General features: G+C 40.6%; 1 protein-coding gene across 4 annotated transcripts in view; it reads right to left on the bottom strand.

Moving 5' to 3' along the window:
- The window catches only part of LOC126259802 (CREB-regulated transcription coactivator 1-like), a 382,069-nt gene that overhangs the window by 192,546 nt on the left and 166,797 nt on the right, over window positions 1-22,726 (bottom strand). For 3 of the 4 annotated variants that reach the window (XM_049956826.1, XM_049956829.1, XM_049956830.1), the window contains one exon: window positions 6,895-6,948. The exons of the other annotated variant lie outside the window; for it this stretch is intronic. In XM_049956826.1, coding sequence (XP_049812783.1) covers window positions 6,895-6,948 — 54 coding nt within the window. The remainder of the gene's footprint in view (window positions 1-6,894; window positions 6,949-22,726) is intronic. 4 annotated transcript variants of the gene reach the window in all.

Raw genomic sequence — 22,726 nt, 5'->3', positions numbered from 1 at the left:
TGGTAGCAGGTGTCCCGGGGCCAAGTTGTGGTAGCAGGTGTCCCGGGGCCAAGTTGTGGTAGCAGGTGTCCCGGGGCCAAGTTGTGGTAGCAGGTGTCCCGGGGCCAAGTTGTGGTAGCAGGTGTCCCGGGGCCAAGTTGTGGTAGCAGGTGTCCCGGGCCAAGTTGTGGTAGCAGGCCTCTGGTCTGAGACATACTGGAGGGAGGGGTCCTGGGAGAGAGCCCCATCACCTGCAGGCACCGCAGAAGGCGGACGTGTCTTTGTCCGGGGATGAGACTGGCATTCGGGCGAGAGAGCATGGGAACCGCTGAGGAGGGAATAAGGAGAGGAGGATGGGATGAGGTAAGGAAGAGGGAGGAGGAGTAAGTACGTGTTGTTTGTTGTTGTGGTCTTCAGTCCTGAAACTGGTTTGATGCAGCTCTCCATGCGACTCTATCCTGTGCAAGCTTCTTCATCTCCCAGTACCTACTGCAACCTACACCCTTCTGAACCTGCTTGGCGTATTCATCTCTTGGTCTCCCTCTACGATTTTTACCCTCCACGCTGCCATCCAATACTTAAATTGGTGATCCCTTGATGCCTCAGAACATGTCCTACCAACCGATCCCTTCTTCTAGTCAAGTTGTGCCACAAACTTCACTTCTCCACAATCCTATTCAACACCTCCTCATTAGTTATGTGATCTACCCATCTAATCTTCAGCATTCTTCTGTAGCACCACATTTGGAAAGCTTCTATTCTCTTCTTGTCTAAACTATTTATCATACATGTTTCACTTCCATACATGGCTACACTCCATACAAATACTTTCAGAAACGACTTCCTAACACTTAAATCAATACAAGATGTTAACAAATTTCTCTTCTTCAGAAACGCTTTCCTTCCCATTGCCAGTCTACATTTTATATCCTCTCTACTTCGACCATCATCAGTTATTTTGCTCCCCAAATAGCAAAACTCCTTTACTACTTTAAGTGTCTCATTTCCTAATCTAATACCCTCAACATCACCCTGACTTAATTTGACTACATTCCATAATCCTCGTTTTGCTTTTGTTGATGTTCATCTTATATCCTCCCTTCAAGACACCATCCATTCCGTTCAACTGCTCTTCCAAGTCCTTTGCTGTCTCTGACAGAATTACAATGTCATCAGCGAACCTCAAAGTTTTTATTTCTTCTCCATGGATTTTAATACCTACTGCGAATTTTTCTTTTGTTTCCTTCACTGCTTGCTCAATATACAGATTGAATAACATCGGGGAGAGGCTACAACCCTGTCTCACTCCCTTCCCAACCACTGCTTCCCTTTCATGCCCCTCAACTCTTATAACTGCCATTTGCTTTCTATACAAATTGTAAATAGCCTTTCGCTCCCTATATTTTACCCCCGCCACCTTCAGAATTTGAAAGAGAGTATTTCAGTCAACATTGTCAAAAGCTTTCTCTAAGTCTACAAATGCGAGAAATGTAGGTTTGCCTTTTCTTAATCTTTCTTCTAAGGTAAGTCGTAGGGTCAGTATTGCCTCACGTGTTCCAACATTTCTACGGAATCCAAACTGATCTTCCCCGAGGTCGGATTCTACTAGTTTCTCCATTCGTCTGTAAAGAATTGGCATTAATATTTTGCAGCCGTGACTTATTAAACTGATAGTTCGGTAATTTTCACATCTGTCAACACCTGCTTTCTTTGGGATTGGAATAATTATATTCTTCTTCAAGTCTGAGGGTATTTCGCCTGTCTCATACATCTTGCTCACCAGATAGTAGAGTTTTGTCATGACTGGCTCTCCCAAGGCCGTCAGTAGTTCTAATGGAATGTTGTCTACTCCCGGGGCCTTGTTTTGACTCAGGTCTTTCAGTGCTCTGTCAAACTCTTCACGCAGTATCATACCTCCCATTTCATCTTCATCTACATCCTCTTCCATTTCCATAATACTGTCCTCAAGTACATCGCCTTGTATAGACCCTCTATATACTCCTTCCATCTTTCTGCTTTCCCTTCTTTGCTTAGAACTGGGTTTCCATCTGAGCTCTTGATACGTAAGTACGTAACAAAGGCAAAAGTGTAAGTCATGGACAGAAGGTGAGGTCAGTTGTACTTCTGATAAGCCTCAATGTAAGATAAATGATCAAGGGACTTGTACTCCAGGATCTTCTTTTCTTTTTTATAAGCTGGGCAATCTTATGAGTATGGGGAGTTATGGTAGTCACAATTAACACACACGTGTGGCAGAACACTGGCGCTCCCATCATGGAGAGAGTGTCCACATTAGCCACACAGACAGTTCGCGGTACATTGGAAGAAGGGATGTATGGCTTAATGTCATACCTATTACACATAACCTTGACCTTCTTCGGGAAGGTATCTCCCTCAAAAGCCAGAATAAAAGTGCTGATATATGTGCAACTGTCCTTACAACCTTTCTGCACACCCTGAACAAAATGAATGCCCTGTCATTCCAGACTGGCCCAGAGTTCTCACAGTTTGAAGGATGGCGTCCCTATGATAAATGACTCCCTAAACCATAAAAGGGCTGCAGAATGGACGGCAGAAGAAGTTCTGACCAACAGGGAACCTCACCACATCTTATTGAGAGACTCCACTTCGCCAAACTTGTCTTCAATATTTTCCACAAAAAATAATGGCATTGTCGAGGTGAATGTGTCCCTGTCTGTTCTAGCACAGACCAGGCAGCAGGGAATGTGTTTCACCCCAAGCCGGCGAGCCTGTGCCTCCTCTCAAGATGTAGCCAGGGAAGGGAAGGCCGCAGGGTCATAAGAAGCAGCATTCAATGATGTGTCATAAGAAGCAGCATTCAATGATCTGCCGTCAACCGACGAGATGGCCATAGAAAAAATGGACAGATTTTTGGAGCTTGATACATTTCATATGTAAAGCATCCGCCCTGATACCACCCACTCTCTCTCCCCATGGGCACCAACCAGTCACAGTAAGGCCTATCTGGGACAGCGGTCGTTGCTGGGAGTTCCGATGCTCCAGAATGACAAGCAACCCACTCTTAGGCATACATAGGAAGTAACAGCTCATGTATCAGAAGTGTGATCCCTGTGTTGTCAGAGGGGTTCATACAAATGGACATCGGGAGCCAAGTAATATAAACATGGATGGTGGACCAACAATCTGTACTGGGCAAATACGAGGGCAGTTCAATAAGTAATGCAACACATTTTTTTTCTCGGCCAATTTTGGTTGAAAAAACCGGAAATTTCTTGTGGAATATTTTCAAACATTCCCGCTTCGTCTCGTATAGTTTCATTGACTTCCGACAGGTGGCAGCCCTGTACGGAGCTGTTAAAATGGCGTCTGTAACGGATGTGCGTTGCAAACAACGGGCAGTGATCGAGTTTCTTTTGGCGGAAAACCAGGCCATCTCAGATATTCATAGGCGCTTGCAGAATGTCTACGGTGATCTGGCAGTGGACAAAAGCACGGTGAGTCGTTGGGCAAAGTGTGTGTCATCATCGCCGCAAGGTCAAGCAAGACTGTCTGATCTCCCGCGTGCGGGCCGGCCATGCACAGCTGTGACTCCTGCAATGGCGGAGCGTGCGAACACACTCGTTCGAGATGATCGACGGATCACCATCAAACAACTGAGTGCTCAACTTGACATCTCTGTTGGTAGTGCTGTCACAATTGTTCACCAGTTGGGATATTCAAAGGTTTGTTCCCGCTGGGTCCCTCGTTGTCTAACCGAACACCATAAAGAGCAAAGGAGAACCATCTGTGCGGAATTGCTTGCTCGTCATGTGGCTGAGGGTGACAATTTCTTGTCAAAGATTGTTACAGGCGATGAAACATGGGTTCATCACTTCGAACATGAAACAAAACGGCAATCAATGGAGTGGCACCACACCCACTCCCCTACCAAGAAAAAGTTTAAAGCCATACCCTCAGCCGGTAAAGTCATGGTTACAGTCTTCTGGGACGCTGAAGGGGTTATTCTGTTCGATGTCCTTCCCCATGGTCAAACGATCAACTCTGAAGTGTATTGTGCTACTCTTCAGAAATTGAAGAAACGACTTCAGCGTGTTCGTAGGCACAAAAATCAGAACGAACTTCTCCTTCTTCATGACAACGCAAGACCTCACACAAGTCTTCGCACCTGAGAGGAGCTCACAAAACTTCAGTGGACTGTTCTTCCTCATGCACCCTACAGCCCCGATCTCGCACCGTCGGACTTCCATATGTTTGGCATAATGAAGGACGCAATCCGTGGGACGCACTACGCGGATGATGAAGAAGTTATTGATGCAGTACAACGTTGGCTCCGACATCGACCAGTGGAATGGTACCGTGCAGGCATACAGGCCCTCATTTCAAGGTGGCGTAAGGTCGTAGCATTGAATGGAGATTACGTTGAAAAATAGTGTTGTGTAGCTAAAAGATTGGGGAATAACCTGGTGTATTTCAATGCTGAATAAAACAACCCCTGTTTCAGAAAAAAAATGTGTTGCATTACTTATTGAACTGCCCTCGTACATCAGTCTCCCCATTATCGAATAAATTATGTTGGCAGCTGCATTGTCCTGATGAAATAGGATTTGCTTTCTCTTTCAATTTAGACTAAGTTTTTTTCTTCCACATGGTTGAGATCACATGGGTGATATTTGTCAAATATTACCTTGCAATGTATCAGCACTAAGAAGTCCTTTTTTTGGTCAGCACTCACCAAAATAATGTGCTATTCGTGCTGCACACAGTTAACTAACTGTACACTTTCTTCTTATATACACCATGTGACCAAAAGTATCCAGGCACCTGGCTGAAAATTACTTACAAGTTTGTGGTGCCCTCCATCGGTAATGTTGGAATTCCATATCGTGTTGTCCCACCCTTAGCCTTGAAGACAACTTCCACTCTTGCAGGCCTAAGTTCAATCAGGTACTGGAAAGTTTCTTGGGGAATGACAGCCCATTCTTCGCAGAGTGCTGCACTGAGGAGAGGTATCAATGTCGATTGGTGAGGCTTGGCATGAAGCAGGCGTTCCAAAACATCCCGAAGATGTTCTGTAGGAATTAAGGTCAGGACTCTGTGCAGGCCAGTCCATTACAGGGATATTATTGTCATGTAACCACTCCGCCACAGGCCGTGCATTATGAGCAGGTGCTCGATCATGTTGAAAGATACAATCGCCATCCTCGAATTGCTCTTCAACAGTGGGAAGCAAGAAGGTGCTTAAAACATCAAAGCAGGCCTGTGCTGTGATAGTGACATGCAAAAAACAAGGGATGTAAGCCACCTCCATGAAAGATGCGACCACACCGTAACACCACCACCTCCAAATTTTACTGTTGGCACTACACAAGCTGGCAGATGGCGTTAACCGGGCATTCGCCATACCCACACACTGCCATAGGATCGCCACACTGTGTACCGTTATGCGTCACTCCACACAACGTTTTTCCACTGTTCAGTCATCCAACGTTTATGCTCCTTACACCAAGCAAGGCGTGGTTTGGCATTTCCGCTTGACCATGAAATCCAAGTTTTCTCACCTCCCGCCTAACTGTCATTGTACTTGCAGTGGATCCTGATGCAGTTTGGAATTCCTGTATGATGGTCTAGATAGATGTCTGCCTATTACACATTATGACCCTCTTCACCTGTCAGCAGTCTGTCAGTCAACAGACGAGGTTGGCCTGTACGCTTCTGTGCTGTACATATCCCTTCACGTTTCCACTTCACTATAACATCAGAAACAGTGGACCTAGGGATGTACAGACATATGACAAGTGACACCCTATCACCTGACCACATTCAAAGTCCTTGAGTTCTGCGGAGTGCCTCAGTCTGCTCTCTCACGATGAGGTCGCTGATATGGAGTACCTGGTAGTAGGTGGTAGCACAATGCACCCAATATGAAAAACGTATGTTTTTGAGGGTGTTAAGATACTTTTGATCACATAGTGTACCTATGGCATCAACTGTTTCACACACCTTTAATTATCAATGTCTACGAGTTTAGCACAGATTTGTTCTTTGGCTCTGCCAGAAGGTGAAATGAAAGGGATACTGTGCAGACCCTTTGGAAACTAGCGCAGAAATGTTTTCAGCAATCGAAGGATAAAAGGCAAATTCGTGCAGACTCAAGTGGTGACCATTGTTAGTCATACATAACTCTTAAGTCCTTAAATTTGTGCCTCACCTCGTACTTAACAGTTACAAACAGAGTAAACTAACACATCCACAATACATAAATGGATATCCACTGTCAGAGAGTATATCTATTTTAATGAAGCTTTTCAATGCACGAAGGTAGAGGTAAAGATACAGGTCAGGTCAGCGGTTGGATAATATTTGCACATTAATAAGCCAAAACAAATAAATGCTTACTAATGCAAGCAATCATGTTTCCTTTTTTGTAAAACATTTTACCATTGAGAGATTGTAAATTTTCATCTAAAAGTCAACTTTACACTGAACTTAGCCACTCTTGGCTAATTATAATGCAGCAGCTTGGAAAGTGATACATGGCATACGGGACTGGATTATGAAACAACTTCCAAATTAAAAGAGAATGGATTGATTTCCAAGTTCAGTCAGTAGATATTTTTAGTCGACAATAGAGTTTCCTCACAATAATCAAATTACTTAACGTACACAGTCAATTACGTTTCGGTTGGTTAAGCTCATTAGTGATTATGAATATTGAAGAGTTGATTACATTTACTGAAACACTCCTCCAGCAAAAAGTTCTTAGAATACTTGTTCAACTTACCCACTCAAGTCACAAGAGAATGTCAGATATGAAAATGAAAAACCTTAACTACTGGAAAACACTTTCACTCACTCCAACTCCAAGTAAGAATATACAATAATCCAACTGCATAATAGAATTCAAAGAAAGTTCTTTCATCTGTTTCTACTAACCTTACATGTGTGAAGGTACCTTGAATTCACATGTGATGGCACAGAAAGGTGATTCTGAAACACATTTAAAAACAAAAAAACTTGTGTAACAAAAATAACTACTACTACAGAAGTGGTGAAAAGCATGCAATATTTATTTCTACAAAAATGTCTTGCAAATTAGTGTGCACTACAGACAAGAGAACACAAAAAACAAAAAGAATGAGAAATTTTCACTATTTGTGAAGTAGACAAAGTTTCTACAACAAAACTTTTGTGTACTGAACTGGCAAAACTGAGTTAGAGTAAATATCACAAAACTACATGGAGAGATAAAAGTTAACAGATAACGTAAAAGAATGAAGGTCAATTAATAACATTAAGTTGACAGCTGCTAATAAGACTGTAGACGTGTAAGAAGACAATCATTAAAAAAATGGAAGTTATGTTTGAACTGACAACGTAGCTTGAAGCAGATTTTGTACTTTAATTCTACAGAACAAATATTTTACAAGCAAATGCAATTTAACGTGCAAATAAATAAAAACTGTGTAAGATAATTACACCAAGAATACGACAGCAAGGCTCACTCACTTGGATATCTCATGTGTGGTCCACATATTTCTCTTAATTAACTTACCCTGCTTGCTATAATCTTTCCTGGTCTTCTTGTCTTCATTTTCTACAACGACCTTGCAGTTCTTAAGTTTAGTGCTGGAACATACTTTACATGCGCCACTGTCAGTCTGATCAAAATCTCCATTAGTGCTATTGTTGTACCATGTGTTGTCCATTGCTGAAGAGGTGAGGAGCATGACAAGAAAAAACTGTATTGTGCACATGTGTAATGTGAGAAGTGAAGTACTAGCAGAAAGCATAAATCATCTGATTGTTAATCTGGAAAGTGAACCTATTTTGATATTTCTGGACATGGTATCAGCACTAGCTGACATGCCTACAAGTTGCTGAAATTTTTCAGCATGCACATTTAGTAGTCTCTTTGTTTACCTTTACTCATCTCTGAAGAAACTTTGGGCAAATGAAGCAGGAACATGATAAATTTGGATGCAGTTGTAGTCATCAATGCATTCAGACTACACCAATAGTTGAAGAATAATTTCCAAGATTCACATAGTGAAATAGGATAAAACAAAAACTTACTACCTATAGCAAATTTCAATGGCCACATTTTATAAGTAACAGATAAGTAAACAATGTTTTGTTTTCATGAAACAAACTGACTTAAATTCAATGCAAATGATTCTTTAAAATATTCTGCTACATATAAAATGTTTCACTGCTCTAATTTAAGGATGCTGACAATGACATGGGGAACCTCCAAAACAGGTTAATGGAACTGCCACAGCATCAATTAGTTTGTTGAATAATGCATATTATGAAACCAACAACTGCAGAAGAACATGAGACAAAACTGCCCTCACGGACATCTACTGGATCGCAGAAATACATTAAACTCATCAGAGGTTGCTCTGCGGGACAGGGAGAGGATTACAAATTTTTTTGTACCTACTAGTAGTAGGTAGAATGGGCCTTTGAAGTGTTCCAGTCCAGAAGTTTTGGTATCCTATTTAAATATACAATAATATTTTCTCCAAAAAAAGCAGCTGTGTTCAAAATGTGTAGACAATTTTTTAAAATAAACGAGTCTCATAAAGAATATTTTTAAATTGTTGTTTCCCTTTCTTACAACTTAGCGTGATGATTTCTGTACTAATCTGCCCATGTGGTTAAATGTTTAATACATTTAGATGGTTGATCTAGGCAATACCATGTTTCAGTAATTATATATAAGTGCAAACTGTTTTACCAAAAGATCCAATGTGCCTTCCACAGGCACCCTTGCAAAAACCAATACCACATGTCGACTAAACATAGTATAATTTTGGCCTGTCTTCAACACTGCTTAAGTCTCTTCTCAAATATCCACAAATTAACAATGTTGTACTCATGTGCTTGGGTGTTGTTAATCCTGCCTGATGTTTCGTAAGTCCATAGTAAGTGAACCGATGACATTAAGAATGGATCTAAATGTGACTGTTTCCTTCTTTATCTTAGAATATCACTACAGCCAAGAGCTCAAGCAGCTTTGTTTGGCATGCCAGAAATTCTTAAGTAGTACTCAGTTTTTCTGATAACAGATCAAGTCTGATCATGACAACTTTCACTTATCGTCATCATCATCATCATCATCATCATCATCATCATCCAATATGTTAACAAGCTCTGATGTTAGTCTCCAGTGATAACCAACACAGCGTTTCTCTTTTCGCACAACAGACAATCAACTCCTCAATATTTAGTAACAAGTACAATCCTTATTTTTCTTACTGATGAATATTCAATTTCCATGGCTTAGTTTTGTGTTACATTCAGCAATTAGTCGATGAACATCCTCCTGCAAGTAGTCAGGTTAAGGTCCTTTGCTGAATATTGTGAGACATGTCCAATGTACTGCTCTCTTTCGCCAAATATATTTAATATTGTCACTTGTGACAGGGTTGGAAAAAAATAAAGGCTTTTGCCAAAAGAGAGATGTTATCCAATTCTTTGCTAGAAAGATTAACCACCGTCCTATGGGCCCCACTGACTGACCTCTGCATATGCTAGTCCTCATGGAGGCAGGTTTTTGTCACTGAACTTACATAATAATGATATAAATACTGGAAAATATTGAGATAAGTGACCATGAAATAGAAAACTGCTTAAAAAAGGAAAGGCAAATGGATCTGTGATGGTAATTGTATGCTTGCACACTATCGCTTGGTAGCTGAAGATCTCCTTTAAAGTAATCAAAGTGGATTCAGAAAATAGTGATATCATAAAACTCTGCTAGCACTGTTTGAACTTGGAAGCAGTTGACACAGTGTTCCTATGTTTGAGGAAATAGTTCAATTAAGTTCCACATTGTCATCCAGTAAATGAAATACAACGTTATAGAATATCAAATGGCTTTGAATTTGGACTGAATACTTCTTAGGCAACATAACCTGGCACACCATTCATAAATGGAAAAAACTGGCAGATGTAAAAGTATATTCAGGGATAACCCAAGAAACTTGTATAAGGCCATTACTGTTTGCCATAGGTGGCCAGGTGGATAATGTTGAGAGCTCCGTGAGGTTTTATGTGGTTCATTATCCTCCATTTTGGGGCAGTCACATAGACGGAATGATCCTTTATTGTTTGATTGAATTATAGGCAACCAATCCAGGGCAACAGCCACAACCACTAAATACATATAAAAACACATCTGTAGTGTTTTCAAATGGAACCAACACACAAGGCTAACTGAAGGAAACACGAAGGCCAGGTATATTCACCAAAAGAATTTTAAGAAAATATAATTCACTCCTGGTGGTAGCTTACAGGAACCTCATTTGATTTATTATTGAGTACTGATATTAAGTTTGGGATTAATACCAAGAAGGATTAACAGAAGATATAATAGAAATCATAAGGAAGCAGTAAGTGTAGGAGTGTAACAATGATAATTATCCAACCACAATGGCAGATGTTACAATAGAACCAAGTGAGATGGCTTAGTGATTAAAACGGACTTTTGGTTACAGAGGAACAAGGATCAAATACCTGCCACTAACACATACTTGAATTAATGCTCATATGGTACCTTTGGAAAGGGTGCCACAGATTTATGTTCTCAACACAGACAAATAAAAGATGGATAGAATGTTAAACATTAATCATTCTTCTTTCCTAGAACAGAAGTGTTAAGCAAGATAGAAATAATGACAATTAAAATTCTGGAACCATACAGTAGAAAGAAATCAGAAACGTTGACTGTCAATTGGTTCTTACACAATGCGAATGTTTAACAAAATATCATACATAGGAAAGTATATACAAAAACTTAAAGGATCAATTGTTTCTCACAAGATACACTTGAATTTAAAATTCCTTACCTCTTTAATAATAAGACTCTGGTGCAAGTTTTAAGATCTAAATAGTTCACTATATTAACATATGTTATACAGACCTTAATGTAGTTATATAATCCTATGGAAACAGAGAACAAAAGAAAATGAAATATCTAGACAAATGTATAAATGACATCATGTAGCACCTTAAGCTAACGTTCAATTTATTCTTTATTGACATCTGATTTCAGTCGAAGATCATTATCCCACGATCTGTTGTAAGCAGACCATGTATACAAGAAAATTTCAGGAAAAACAATACAAGCAGTACTCACTCACTCTTGTCACGAAAAAGAAACACACACATAAATAAAAAACACGTTGTCAAAAATATAGTTTTATAATAACTGGTTAGTCATGTAGAGGCAGCTGCATGGACCGTCAGTTACAGACAACTATCCAAGGAATACACAAAATAGAATGGCAGAGTATCATGACCAGGTGCTGGTGTAAAATATTGCTAATTTGTAAATGCTGTACTTTCACTCTAATCAACTGGCCTTCATTACTAGTATTATTTTTTTAACAATGATTCACAAAAAATTTCTATTTCTTAAAATTTTTTTCTTTCTTTTAGTTCCAGATGTTCAATGAAAAATGGAATTTGGATTTTTAGCATCATATGAAAAAAAAATCTATTCCTTCCACGAGATCCATATATTTTTCTCTGCTTTATGTAAAGCAGTAACATGATTTTCAATGTTATCTACTACACGTTTCAGCTCTCAAATGCAAAATCAAATGGCAATGGACTGCTTTTGTCAGTGTTACAAAGTTCTCCGCATCATCTACTTGTTTTTCTACTGATATCTGTCGCAACTGTCAGGCATGAAATTAGCTCATTCTGCAACTCCATTCAAGCACCTATTACACAGATAAATTTAAAAAATATTAATTTTACAAACACACACACACACACACACACACACACACACACACACACACACCAACAACAACAACAACAACAACAACAACATTAAAAACAAATGTTGTGTTGGAAAGAATGGGTACGGTACAAACACAATGAAATTAATATTGGGAACATGGGGGGTGGGGGGGGTGGGGGGGAACCAGGATGGAGGAGGGACAGAGCAGGTGTAGGGAGAAAACTTTAAACTCTTCTCATCCATTCAGACCTCTGCCTTTGTCTAGATGGTTATTAGCTATCCTCAGATGATTATGGTTACACGTTCTTCTGCTGAGCAATGTCTGACAGAGACAATGTCCTGCAGAAGTCAATGTCACCCAGATTGCCTGAGCACAGCAAGCAACAAGTCAGCTCACTGAAATATCTACATCTCTTCTCTGCAAACTACCATGAAGTGCATGGCAGAGGGTAAATCCCACTGTACCAGTTATTAGGGTTTCTTCCTGTTCCATTCACATATGGAGTGTGGGAAGAATGATTGTTTGAATGGCTCTGTGTGTGCAGTAATTACTCTAATCTTATCCTCACAATCTCTATGTGAGCGATATGTAGGTGACTGTAGTACATTCCCAGAGACATCATTTAAAGACGGTTCCTGAAACTTCATTCATAGACTTGCTTTGGATATTTTACATCTAACTCCAAGAGTCTTCCAATTCAGTTCCTTCAGTCCCTCTGATGAAACTCTCCCAAGGATCAAACAAATCTGTGACCATTCATAATGTCCTTCTCAGTATATGTTCAATATTCCCTGTTAGTCCTATTTCATATGTTCCGACACACTTGAACAATATTCTAGGATGGGTCGCACAAGTGACTTGTAAGCAATCTCCTTTGAAGACTGATTGCACTTCCCCAGTATTGTACCAATAAGTCTTCCACCTACTTTAACCACAACTGAGCCTATGTGATCATTCCATTTCATATCTCCAAGAAGTGTTACACCCAGATATTTGTAACAGCTGGCTGATTCCAACAGTGACTCACTGATATTATAGTCATAGAATACCAGGTTTTTTTCGTTTTGTGAAGTGCACAATTTTACGTTTCTGAACATTTGAAGCAAGTTGCCAATCTCTCCATCACTTTGAAATCTTATCAAGATCTGACTGAATATTTATGCAGCTTCTTTCAGATAGTACTTCATTATAGATAACTGCATCATCTGCAAAAACCTGATTTTACTATTAATATTATCTGCAAGGTCATTAATACATAACACAAACAGCAAGGATCCCAGCACACTTCCCTTGGGGTACATCCCAAGTTACTTCCACATCTGAGGATGACTCCCCATCTGAGATAACATGCTGTGCCCTCCCTACCTAGAAGTCCTCAACCCAGTCACAAATTTCACTTGATACCCCTAATAATATCATACTTTTGACAATAAGCATAGGTGTGGTACTGAATCAAATTCTTTTCAGAAATCAAGAAAAACTGCACCTACCTGCTTGCCTTGATCCAAAGCTTTCAATATGTTGTGTGAGGAAAGTGCGAGTTGGGTTTCACATGATCGATGTTTTTGAATCTATGTTGGTTGGCATTCAGAAGGTCATTCTGTTCAAAATCTTCCATTATGTTTGAGCTCAGAATACGTTCTACAATTCTACAACAAATCTATGTCAAGGATATTGGACAGTAGTTTTGTGGGTCACTTCAACTACGCTTCTTGTGCACGGGTGTGACCTGTTCCTTTTTCCAAGAACTGGGCTCTGTTTTATGTTCAAGCAATTTACAATAGTTTAAAATTAGTAAAAGGGGCCTGGAGCTTTGTTCAATTTTAACGATTTCAGTTTTTTCAACACCACTGGCACTAACACTCACTTCATTCATCTTTTCAGTAGTACCAGGATTAAATTTGGGCAATTCTTCTGGGTTTTCCTTTGTAAAGAAACATTGAAAATAGAGTTAAGCATTTCAGCTTTTGCTTTGCTACCCTCAGTTTCAGTCCCTGTCCCATTCATGAGGGACTGGACCAGAAGTTTTTAGGGTTCTGTGAAAGATCACTTGATGATATCCTGCTGCAGCAATCATTGAAAGCATCATGCATTGCTCTCGACAGTCGAATGCATTTCATACAGCATGTGTCTATCACATCTTATGTGCCTAGCTGAATGCCTGAGGAGTGTTCAAAACTGTTCATATACAAAAAGATACAAAATGACAAATCATAGAAAAAAAATCTTTGCAGTGAGGGTAAAGCTAAGCAAGAGAACAATGGATAAAATTGGAAGAGACTAGTGAGAAGTAAGACTGGATGGATGGTGAGAGCCAGCTCAGGTGTGTCTAATCTTGTTTGCTTTGTTATTGAGGAAAAGGACAATGCAGTCATTAGTAAGACTTCAGACCTCTCCAGGAGACACCATCTTATCATAGCACTGGCTATGTGCGGGGGGAGAGGCCTGTGTGTGTGCGCAAAGCTGAGGGCTATACCAGCAATAGCACAGCTTCTGGCAGGTCTCTCAAACCAGGCAAGTCTCAGCAGATGAACCTGACCAAGCATTTCCCACAATGCCCCATCTCTTCCCACACCCATTTCCATAGTCATTCCCAAACTCCCTACGTCCTCAACCCAAGATGTGATGTTATCCACACTAAAGCGTGTGTGGCACATGGGAAGATGTGTCGTGAACAGATGTACTGGACAACTGCCCTCAGTTATTAGCCTTATGTCAGAGTGGGAAACCACTAGTGTCTACCTGATATAGCCCCATTCTCATGGGACAAAAAAAGAGAACACAGAAAACAATTTAAAAAAATGATGGACTTGTTGACATCTGAAATACCCAAGCATTGTGGTTGGAACTGGCAAAAGCCCTTTCTGCAACTGGATCAGCTGACAGACCAGACCAAGATGTGGAAAATGTCATTGAGAATCAAACCTTTGTCTGCGGCTCAGAGGACAAAACTTCTCACAGAACAAAGAGAAATGAATGGCAAAGAATGACTTCCTACATATAAATGCAGGGAATTAAAATGTCTTTAACCTAAGACATCTGAAAAAAAAATTGTCTCAGAATGAAGGGGGTAAACAGACTTATTCCACTTCCATGACAGGGAGCAAAAAAATAAGGGAGGAGTCTGTTACAGCCACTTCTTAGGATAACTGTATCCAGACAAAGCTGAGGCAGGCCTCTAAGGAAATGGAGATAAGCTGATTTATGCAAAAAATAATAATAAACCACGCATTTATGTCAATAATAGAATTTCATTCATATAAATGATGAACTTCTCTTGCAAGGACTTAGTAAAGGTAACAGCATGAGGAAGGAAGCACGAGGGAATTTTCATTGGCCTCAGATTACCTTCCTTACAAGGACAATGTACTCCCACTGAGGAAGTGAGGAGACTGTAGAATAATGAATGCAACTAAATGAATAACTGTTCATTAGTTGTGATGCAAATGCCTACAACTTAGTGTGGGGAAGCAGCAACACAAACAGCACACATGAGTACCTACTGGGATACCTATTGAAGAATAATTCAGATATCTTTAATAAGAGTAGGAACCTATCATCAGGAGCAGAAGAGGCAAAGAAATAACTGGCATATCTATTGAGTCCATCTTAATGTATCTAATAATGGCATGCGGTAATTGAACCATCATTAACTGACCACATGTATATTAAATTTGAGTTTGAAATGGATGTTAAACACATCATGTGCTACAGGAATTTTAGAAAGACAGGCTGGGACTCATATCGGAAAGACCTTACCTCACACTTATCTGAAATTAAAACTGCCATTATAACCTCATACTTAGAGTACTGTCCGATCACCAAGACGTTCACAAACAGGACTATACCTTGGTCAACCAATAATCTGCAATTGTAAAGGAAGCAAGTAAGAAGACTGTCCAACTTCACAAGAAGGAAAGGCCAATGTACAAAACATCAGGAGGCCCTAGCCAAAAACAATCTTTGAGGAGCTGGAAGGGACAGATATCACGGCCAGACTTCAAAAAATCCTCCAAAGAATACCAATAAATCCAGGAGGCACTCAAAGAAGGGGTAGGGTCTGAAGATAAGGACAGTGCACAAGACGCACTGAATGTGTTCCTCACGACTCATTCCCTCAATGCACTCTGGCACATAACGCAGACCAAGCGGGACTGTGTTGACTTCAAAAAAATCCAGTGGGCGGTGGGAACATTTCAGCCTTCAAATCACCAGGTCTAGATGTAATCTTTCCAGCTCTATTCCAACAAGCAGGAGGGGGATTAATTAGTCTCATATGCAGACTGTTCAGAGTCAGTCTTGCAGCAGGAGTCATTCCTAACACTTGGCGGCCAGAGAAGGTATTTTCATTCAGAAGCCAGGGAGAAGTGGTCATGCCAAGGCTAAGGACCTGAGACCTATCAGTCTGTCCTCCATTCTTACGATGACGTTAGAAAAACTGGTTATGTGCATATTAGGGAAAGTAACTGATGTTCCTCTACATGAAAACCAACATGTATATTTGCTATGTGAATCGAGTGAAATAGAACCTCATCAACTTGTCGGGAAAATGGTAAAAGTTGTACACTTCTAGGAAATTGCTCTCTGCATCTTCTGTAGCTGTAAAAGACCATGACATTGAGATCACCATACACAGGTGGATTAAGAGCATGGTGAGTAAACAAATAGTAGAAGCCATCACAATGAATGAAAAAATTGTGAACACCACCATTGGGTGTCCACAAGGTGGGGTTTTGTTCCCACTACTGTGCAACATGGTACATGAACTCATTGAAGAGTTAAATACTAGACACTACACAGATGATTTAGTCACACTAATACTTGCCAAATCTGCAAGTACCATTAACAGTGTGCAAAACTTGTGCACAAAACAGAATGAAAGGATCAGTCCAAGGAAAACTGTTACAGCACTTTTCACTAGGAAGCATATCCTTACACGTACTGCAATCTTAAGCTCTTCGACAAGATTCTACCAGTACTGGGAGGGAAGAGAAGTGTTTGTGGGTAACCCTGAAAGCAAAAATAATTTGAACTCCTCACATAATAACATATGTTCCATGGCAAAAGGTCCTCTCGTGCCCATTAGAAGGGCCTGCGGTAAAAACTGAACTCTAAGCACTATGATAATTTGTGGGGATACAGTATAGTGGAATAAAGTGGTATAGAAGATAGCAGTAAGACGCTTGGGAAAGTGAAGAGATTGGCCTCCCTAGCAATAACCGGCCAAATTAGCAGCACATGTACTGCTGGGAAGGAGAACATGTCGGACACTCCTCCCATTACACCTCTGGTTTACAAAGGAGGCAGTGGCAGGGGCATGAAACTGGAAACCTTTACCACACTAATACAATGAATGTGGTAAGCACATTAATGGCTGAGAAAATGCTGGCTTCCAGTTGATTCAACGAACCTTTCAATGCAACAACTGGAATACGGGAATAGTGGAAGCATGAACCACAATACCGTTTGGGAGACAGTCTGGTTTACTGAAAGATCAAAAACTGGGGAAGGTGCTGTGGCTGGGATACTAGAGATACTACACTAGAGAGTACAGTCTCTATAAGGAAACTGGTCACAGTAGTCCAGGCAGAGACATTTGCTATCAGAGTGTCGCCGGAGGAAAATTTACATGGGTGCTACAAGGAGCCTGGCATCTACATTCATTCAAAGAGCCAAGCCATTTTGAGATCTCTATCAGCCCCTGCAACAAGATCACTACTTGGAAGAATAGCGGAAGGAAACATGGCAAAACTGCAGTGGGTCCCTGGTCATTCAGGAATTAGTGGCAATGAACAAGCTGATAGGCTGGCCAGAGTGCAACAACTCCATTTGTTGGACTGGAACCCGTCCTAATCTTCACAAAGGCAACGGTAAAATCAAAGCTACATACCAGCATCATGAGCAACAAACAGAATGTTGGACTAAGATTCAAAAACAAAAACATGGAAAGCTAATGATGCCAAAACCGTGTTTCAAGTGAAGTTCTGCAACCCTGGGCTTGAACAGTCGTCAGTCATGGTAGGACTAAGGACTGGCCGTGGGAACTTCAGGAAACACCCCCACACAATGGACATAGAGAAAGAAGCCTCTAGGTGTAGACTATGTGGTGAGGGGAATGGAACTGGACCACATTTAATCTGCAAATGTGAAGCATAGGAGGCCAAAATATACAGAATATATGGTTCATTCATTCCTGAAGAAATTGTGTCTAATAAAGTCTTTGTAAAGGGTCTCCCACTATTCTTTAAGGCCATTGTCTGGTTTTACTAGAATGACACGGAGAGAAACCATGCAATAACTCATTTTCACTCTTGTTTTGTCCCCCATGTAAATGAAATCAAACCAAATCAAGATTCCAATGTAAAGGTATTGGAAGAGGGACTTCAGGTGATGAGAATGATAAAATAAGAACCAAGGTAAATACTGCTATATTCTGCAGTCTGTTCTGAAAGAGGGTACTGCATTACTGGTAGAGTGTTTTTGCATAGGAATTCATTCTAAGTAGTAATTGTACAGTGGCTAAGCCTATATAAAATGTGTAACAAAGTTACTGGGCATATTACAGCTCATATTGCAAAAAGGTTGCTGGTTATATATGCATAGACATGAGTGTAGACAATAACAGGGTATGTAGGACAGGTTTTGCAATGTCACCCCTCATACCAGTAAAACTCTTGAATAAAGGAAAGACATTTATTTGTGCCTCAAGCATAACAATACATTAATGAAATTGCATGAATGGCACCGGCTTATTCTAGGCAGTGAAGGAAGGACATTTGGCAGTTTTATTTTAATTTCAATAGATAAACCAGTAATGACAACTCCTACCTGTCAATTAACTGGTACCTCATGTCTCATTTATTTTGTCTCTCAACCTGGGATATATTGTACCTCTGCAAAGCAGAGATGATGGAGTTGCAGTAGAGAAGGAGGTGGACTCTGTTAGTCGCCACAATAAGGGGCAGGGCAAAGTCACTGAGCCACATGGCTGCCAAAAGATATGCCTCACATGGACAAGCCCTTTGTGTACTTACATGAAGCATTTCTTTATTTGCCGGAACGGTAGTGTGTTGATTACTCCACTTTGGACTTGTATTTTCCATTTTATAAAACTGGGACTATTTGTATATTGCTTACAGCAGACTTGGCATCCACTCTGGAATTTATTGGCTTGCAACTTTCAGTGTGAAGAAATGTATCACTATCTCTCAGATCAGTCTGAAGTTTACTCCAAGCAGCATGTAGTGGGACTTCACTACTGTTGCATAATGAGCAATTTGTGTTTGTATCCAATGGAATACAGAAGATTATATTTATTGTTACTCATATTCATCACCACTATGGCACCTTTCTTTAAAAGTGATGCATTTCTAAGGCTATCCACAGCAGTGTTAAGCTATTAAGCCAAACAGATTCTACACTTAATGCTAGTTAATAATATCAGATTATTAAACTGTCACTAAAGAGAGAGACAGTCATAGAATGACGAAAATTCTCTGAAAACAATGTTATATTCCATTCTTAAGCTGCATTTGTATCACAAGTGATTTCTATTTTCTTCTTCTTCTTCACCATGACCACTACAAGTTATCACATGCATTGTGAGTGCTGCAACCTTATGAACCAAGTGTCTTTATCCTGAATGATTACCAGCTTCTTTACAGCATGCTGAAGAGGTAAACTGGAGATCTTTATCTGATCTATAAACCTGCTCACGGCTCTGCCCCTCGGTTTCATGCTCTCTGTCTTTCCTTCCATAATTTTTTTATCTGAATTTCCCCACCTCTTTTAACAATATGGCCAAGAACTGGAGAATTTTTTGCCTGACACAAGAAGAAGGATGCCTGTAAATATCGAGCTGCTGAATAGCGGATGTATTAGTCCAACGCCATTAGTCCAACCATCAAGATCTTCCCTTCCTTAATGATATGTTCGGGATAGATATTGTGCAGTTGGAGATAGAGGACACAACCCTGTCTTACACATGTTGGTACACTGAAGAATCAGATGTGCCAGCACTTGTATACATAGCAAGCTGGAATTTAGAATTTTGCTTTTTCATGTACCTGTCATCGAAGTACATCTTCTATCGGCTGCTGGATACTTTTTGAAGAGTTAATAAGTCTTTCAGTGCCATGAAATTTGTTTAACTTCTTGTTCATTACTCATGTGTTTGGAAAGTTGCTTGAAGTCTCGAATAACTGTGACAACTAACACATTTTTAAAAATGTGTCATGCTTTTAAATAAATCAAATGCAGTCAACCAATAATCATATTTATTGATGAACATGCATCTTCTTTAAATGTGAAACAGATATTTATAGATACCTCAGTAAAGTCATAAATTTCTCTGAGCCAGCACCCTGATTACATCCCATCATCACTGGTGCGCAAAACTTAAGTGCAAAAGTAACTTACAGACGATGCACTGCTGCCAAGTAACATAGATCAATAAAACTTTCTCCATACATAAAAAGAACTGCTGCAGTACAATAGAGAATGTAACAGAAAGTGATATGCAATGCATGCTCTGCAACATGCTCCCATGTTGTCGAGAAAGTTGGTACAGAAATATTGGGTTAAGGTGTTCCATTACTCCACCAGATGGTTGACAAATGCTAGACAGTCATTGGGGCACATGAATATGCTGCAATACATCTCTCCAACACATGTCACGTGTGCTTGGTGCTCTGTAAGTTGTGGGAATGGGCAGGTCAGTCCATTTGCCAAATATCCTCTCATTCCAAGAACTCCTATACCTGTGCTGTTCAAAGTGGTCCGCCAATTGTCATAAAAAAAAAATTAAGCCAGGGCTCAAAGCACCCCTGAAAAGACACACATGGGGAATATGTACAGTCTCACAATAAAATTGTCCGCTGATTGCACAGTGTTCAAAGATTTAGAGGTCAGTGTGCCCATCCAACATTATGCCTCCCCACACCATAACACCTGGACCACCAAAATGATTATGTTTGACAGTGTTCCAGCGTGTGTTATGTGCTCCCATCTCTCACCATACAAAGGTACGTCCAGTATCACTACGCATATTAAATATGCTCTTATCTCAGAACAACACGCAACTGCATTCTTCATTGGTTCAGTCCCTATGCTCTTGATACCATTGCAAACGGTTCTGTCAATGTGTAGGTGTCAACGGAACACAACATACTGGTCATCAGGCTGAGAGATCACATTCATGCAGTCATACCACCATGGAGCATGAATTGTATCCTTGTAGTCCTGTTAAACATGATTGTAACAGCACCTGCTATTTGAATCAAGTCCCTTCTTGTCTAATACACAATGTAGTGGTCATCTGCAGCTGTAGTTGACTATGGCTGACCAACCTCCTCTCCTTCTCGCTGCACTGCTCCCCATGTACGTGAAACAATGCTGTGGGCAATACCTAATTCGTCAGCTACACTCGTCAAGCTTCATCCTCCTTCCAGTTTCCTCGATATTCTTCCCCCAGACATCTCATCCAAATATTGTCTCTGGGCCAAGTTGTAATGAAGACCACCAGCACGGTGTACCATAATTGCTCACTAATACCCACTGTCCTTTCCTGTTCCTAGAACTGACTCATGTTGAGAAGCTGGCCTCATTACGCCCTACAGTCAAACTGACCACATGCAATGTGATGTCCAGTTTGCTGTGCCCAGCTGGGAGACCTCTGGAAACATGCCCCTGCACTTTCACTCATTTCCACTGAGTTGTTAATATGTTTTGTTACTTTATATATCTTGTCCTTCTCAAGTTTTACTGAGCAGCATATATTACACACACATAGCACTTCTGTGCCTCCCCCCCATGAACTATGGACCTTGCCGTTGGTGGGGAGGCTTGCGTGCCTCAGCGATACAGATAGCCGTACCGTAGGTGCAACCATAATGGAGGGGTAACTGTTGAGAGGCCAGACAAACGTGTGGTTCCTGAAGAGGGGCAGCAGCCTTTTCAGTAGGTGCAGGGGCAACAGTCTGGATGATTGACTGATATGGCCTTGTAACACTAACCAAAACGGCCTTGCTGTGCTGGTAATGCGAACATCTGTAAGCAAGGGGAAACTACGGCCGTAATTTTTCCCGAGGGCATGCAGCTTTACTGTATGGTTAAATGATGATGGCGTCCTCTTGGGTAAAACATTCCGGAGGTAAAATAGTCCCCCATTCAGATCTCCGGGCGGGGACTACTCAAGAGGATGTCGTTATCAGGAGAAAGAAAACTGGCGTTCTATGGATCGGAGCGCGGAATGTCAGATCCCTTAATTGGGCAGGTAGGTTAGAAAATTTAAAAAGGGAAATGGATAGGTTAAAGTTAGATATAGTGGGAATTAGTGAAGTTTGGTGGCAGGAGGAACAAGACTTCGAGTCAGGTGACTACAGGGTAATAAATACAAAATCAAATAGGGGTAATGCAGAAGTAGGTTTAATAATGAATAGGAAAATAGGAATGCAGGTACGCTACTACAAACAGCATAGTGAACGCATTATTGTGGCCAAGATAGATACGAAACCCACGCCTACCGCAGTAGTACAAGTTTATATGCCTATTAGCTCTGCAGATGACGAAGAAATTGAAGAAATGTATGATGAAATAAAAGAAATTATTCAGGTAGTGAAGGGAAACGAAAATTTAATAGTCATGGGTGACTGGAATTCGTCAGTAGGAAAAGGGAGAGAAGGAAACATAGTAGGTGAATATGGATTGGGGGTAAGAAACGAAAGAGGAAGCCGCCTGGTAGAATTTTGCACAGAGCACAACCTAATCATAGCTAACACTTGGTTCAAGAATCATAAAAGAAGATTGTATACATGGAAGAAGCCTGGAGATACTGACAGGTTTCAGATAGATTATATAATGGTAAGACAGAGATTTAGGAACCATGTTCTAAATTGTAAGACATTTCCAGGGGCAGATGAGGACTCTGACCACAATCTATTGGTTATGAACTGTAGATTAAAACTGAAGAAACTGCAAAAAGGTGGGAATTTAAGGAGATGGGACCTGGA

Source organism: Schistocerca nitens, chromosome 5, assembly GCF_023898315.1.
Source record: "Schistocerca nitens isolate TAMUIC-IGC-003100 chromosome 5, iqSchNite1.1, whole genome shotgun sequence".
NCBI lineage: Eukaryota > Metazoa > Arthropoda > Insecta > Orthoptera > Acrididae > Schistocerca > Schistocerca nitens.
The sequence above is the reverse complement of the archived record's forward strand: the minus strand, read 5'-3'. Positions and strand labels throughout refer to the sequence as shown.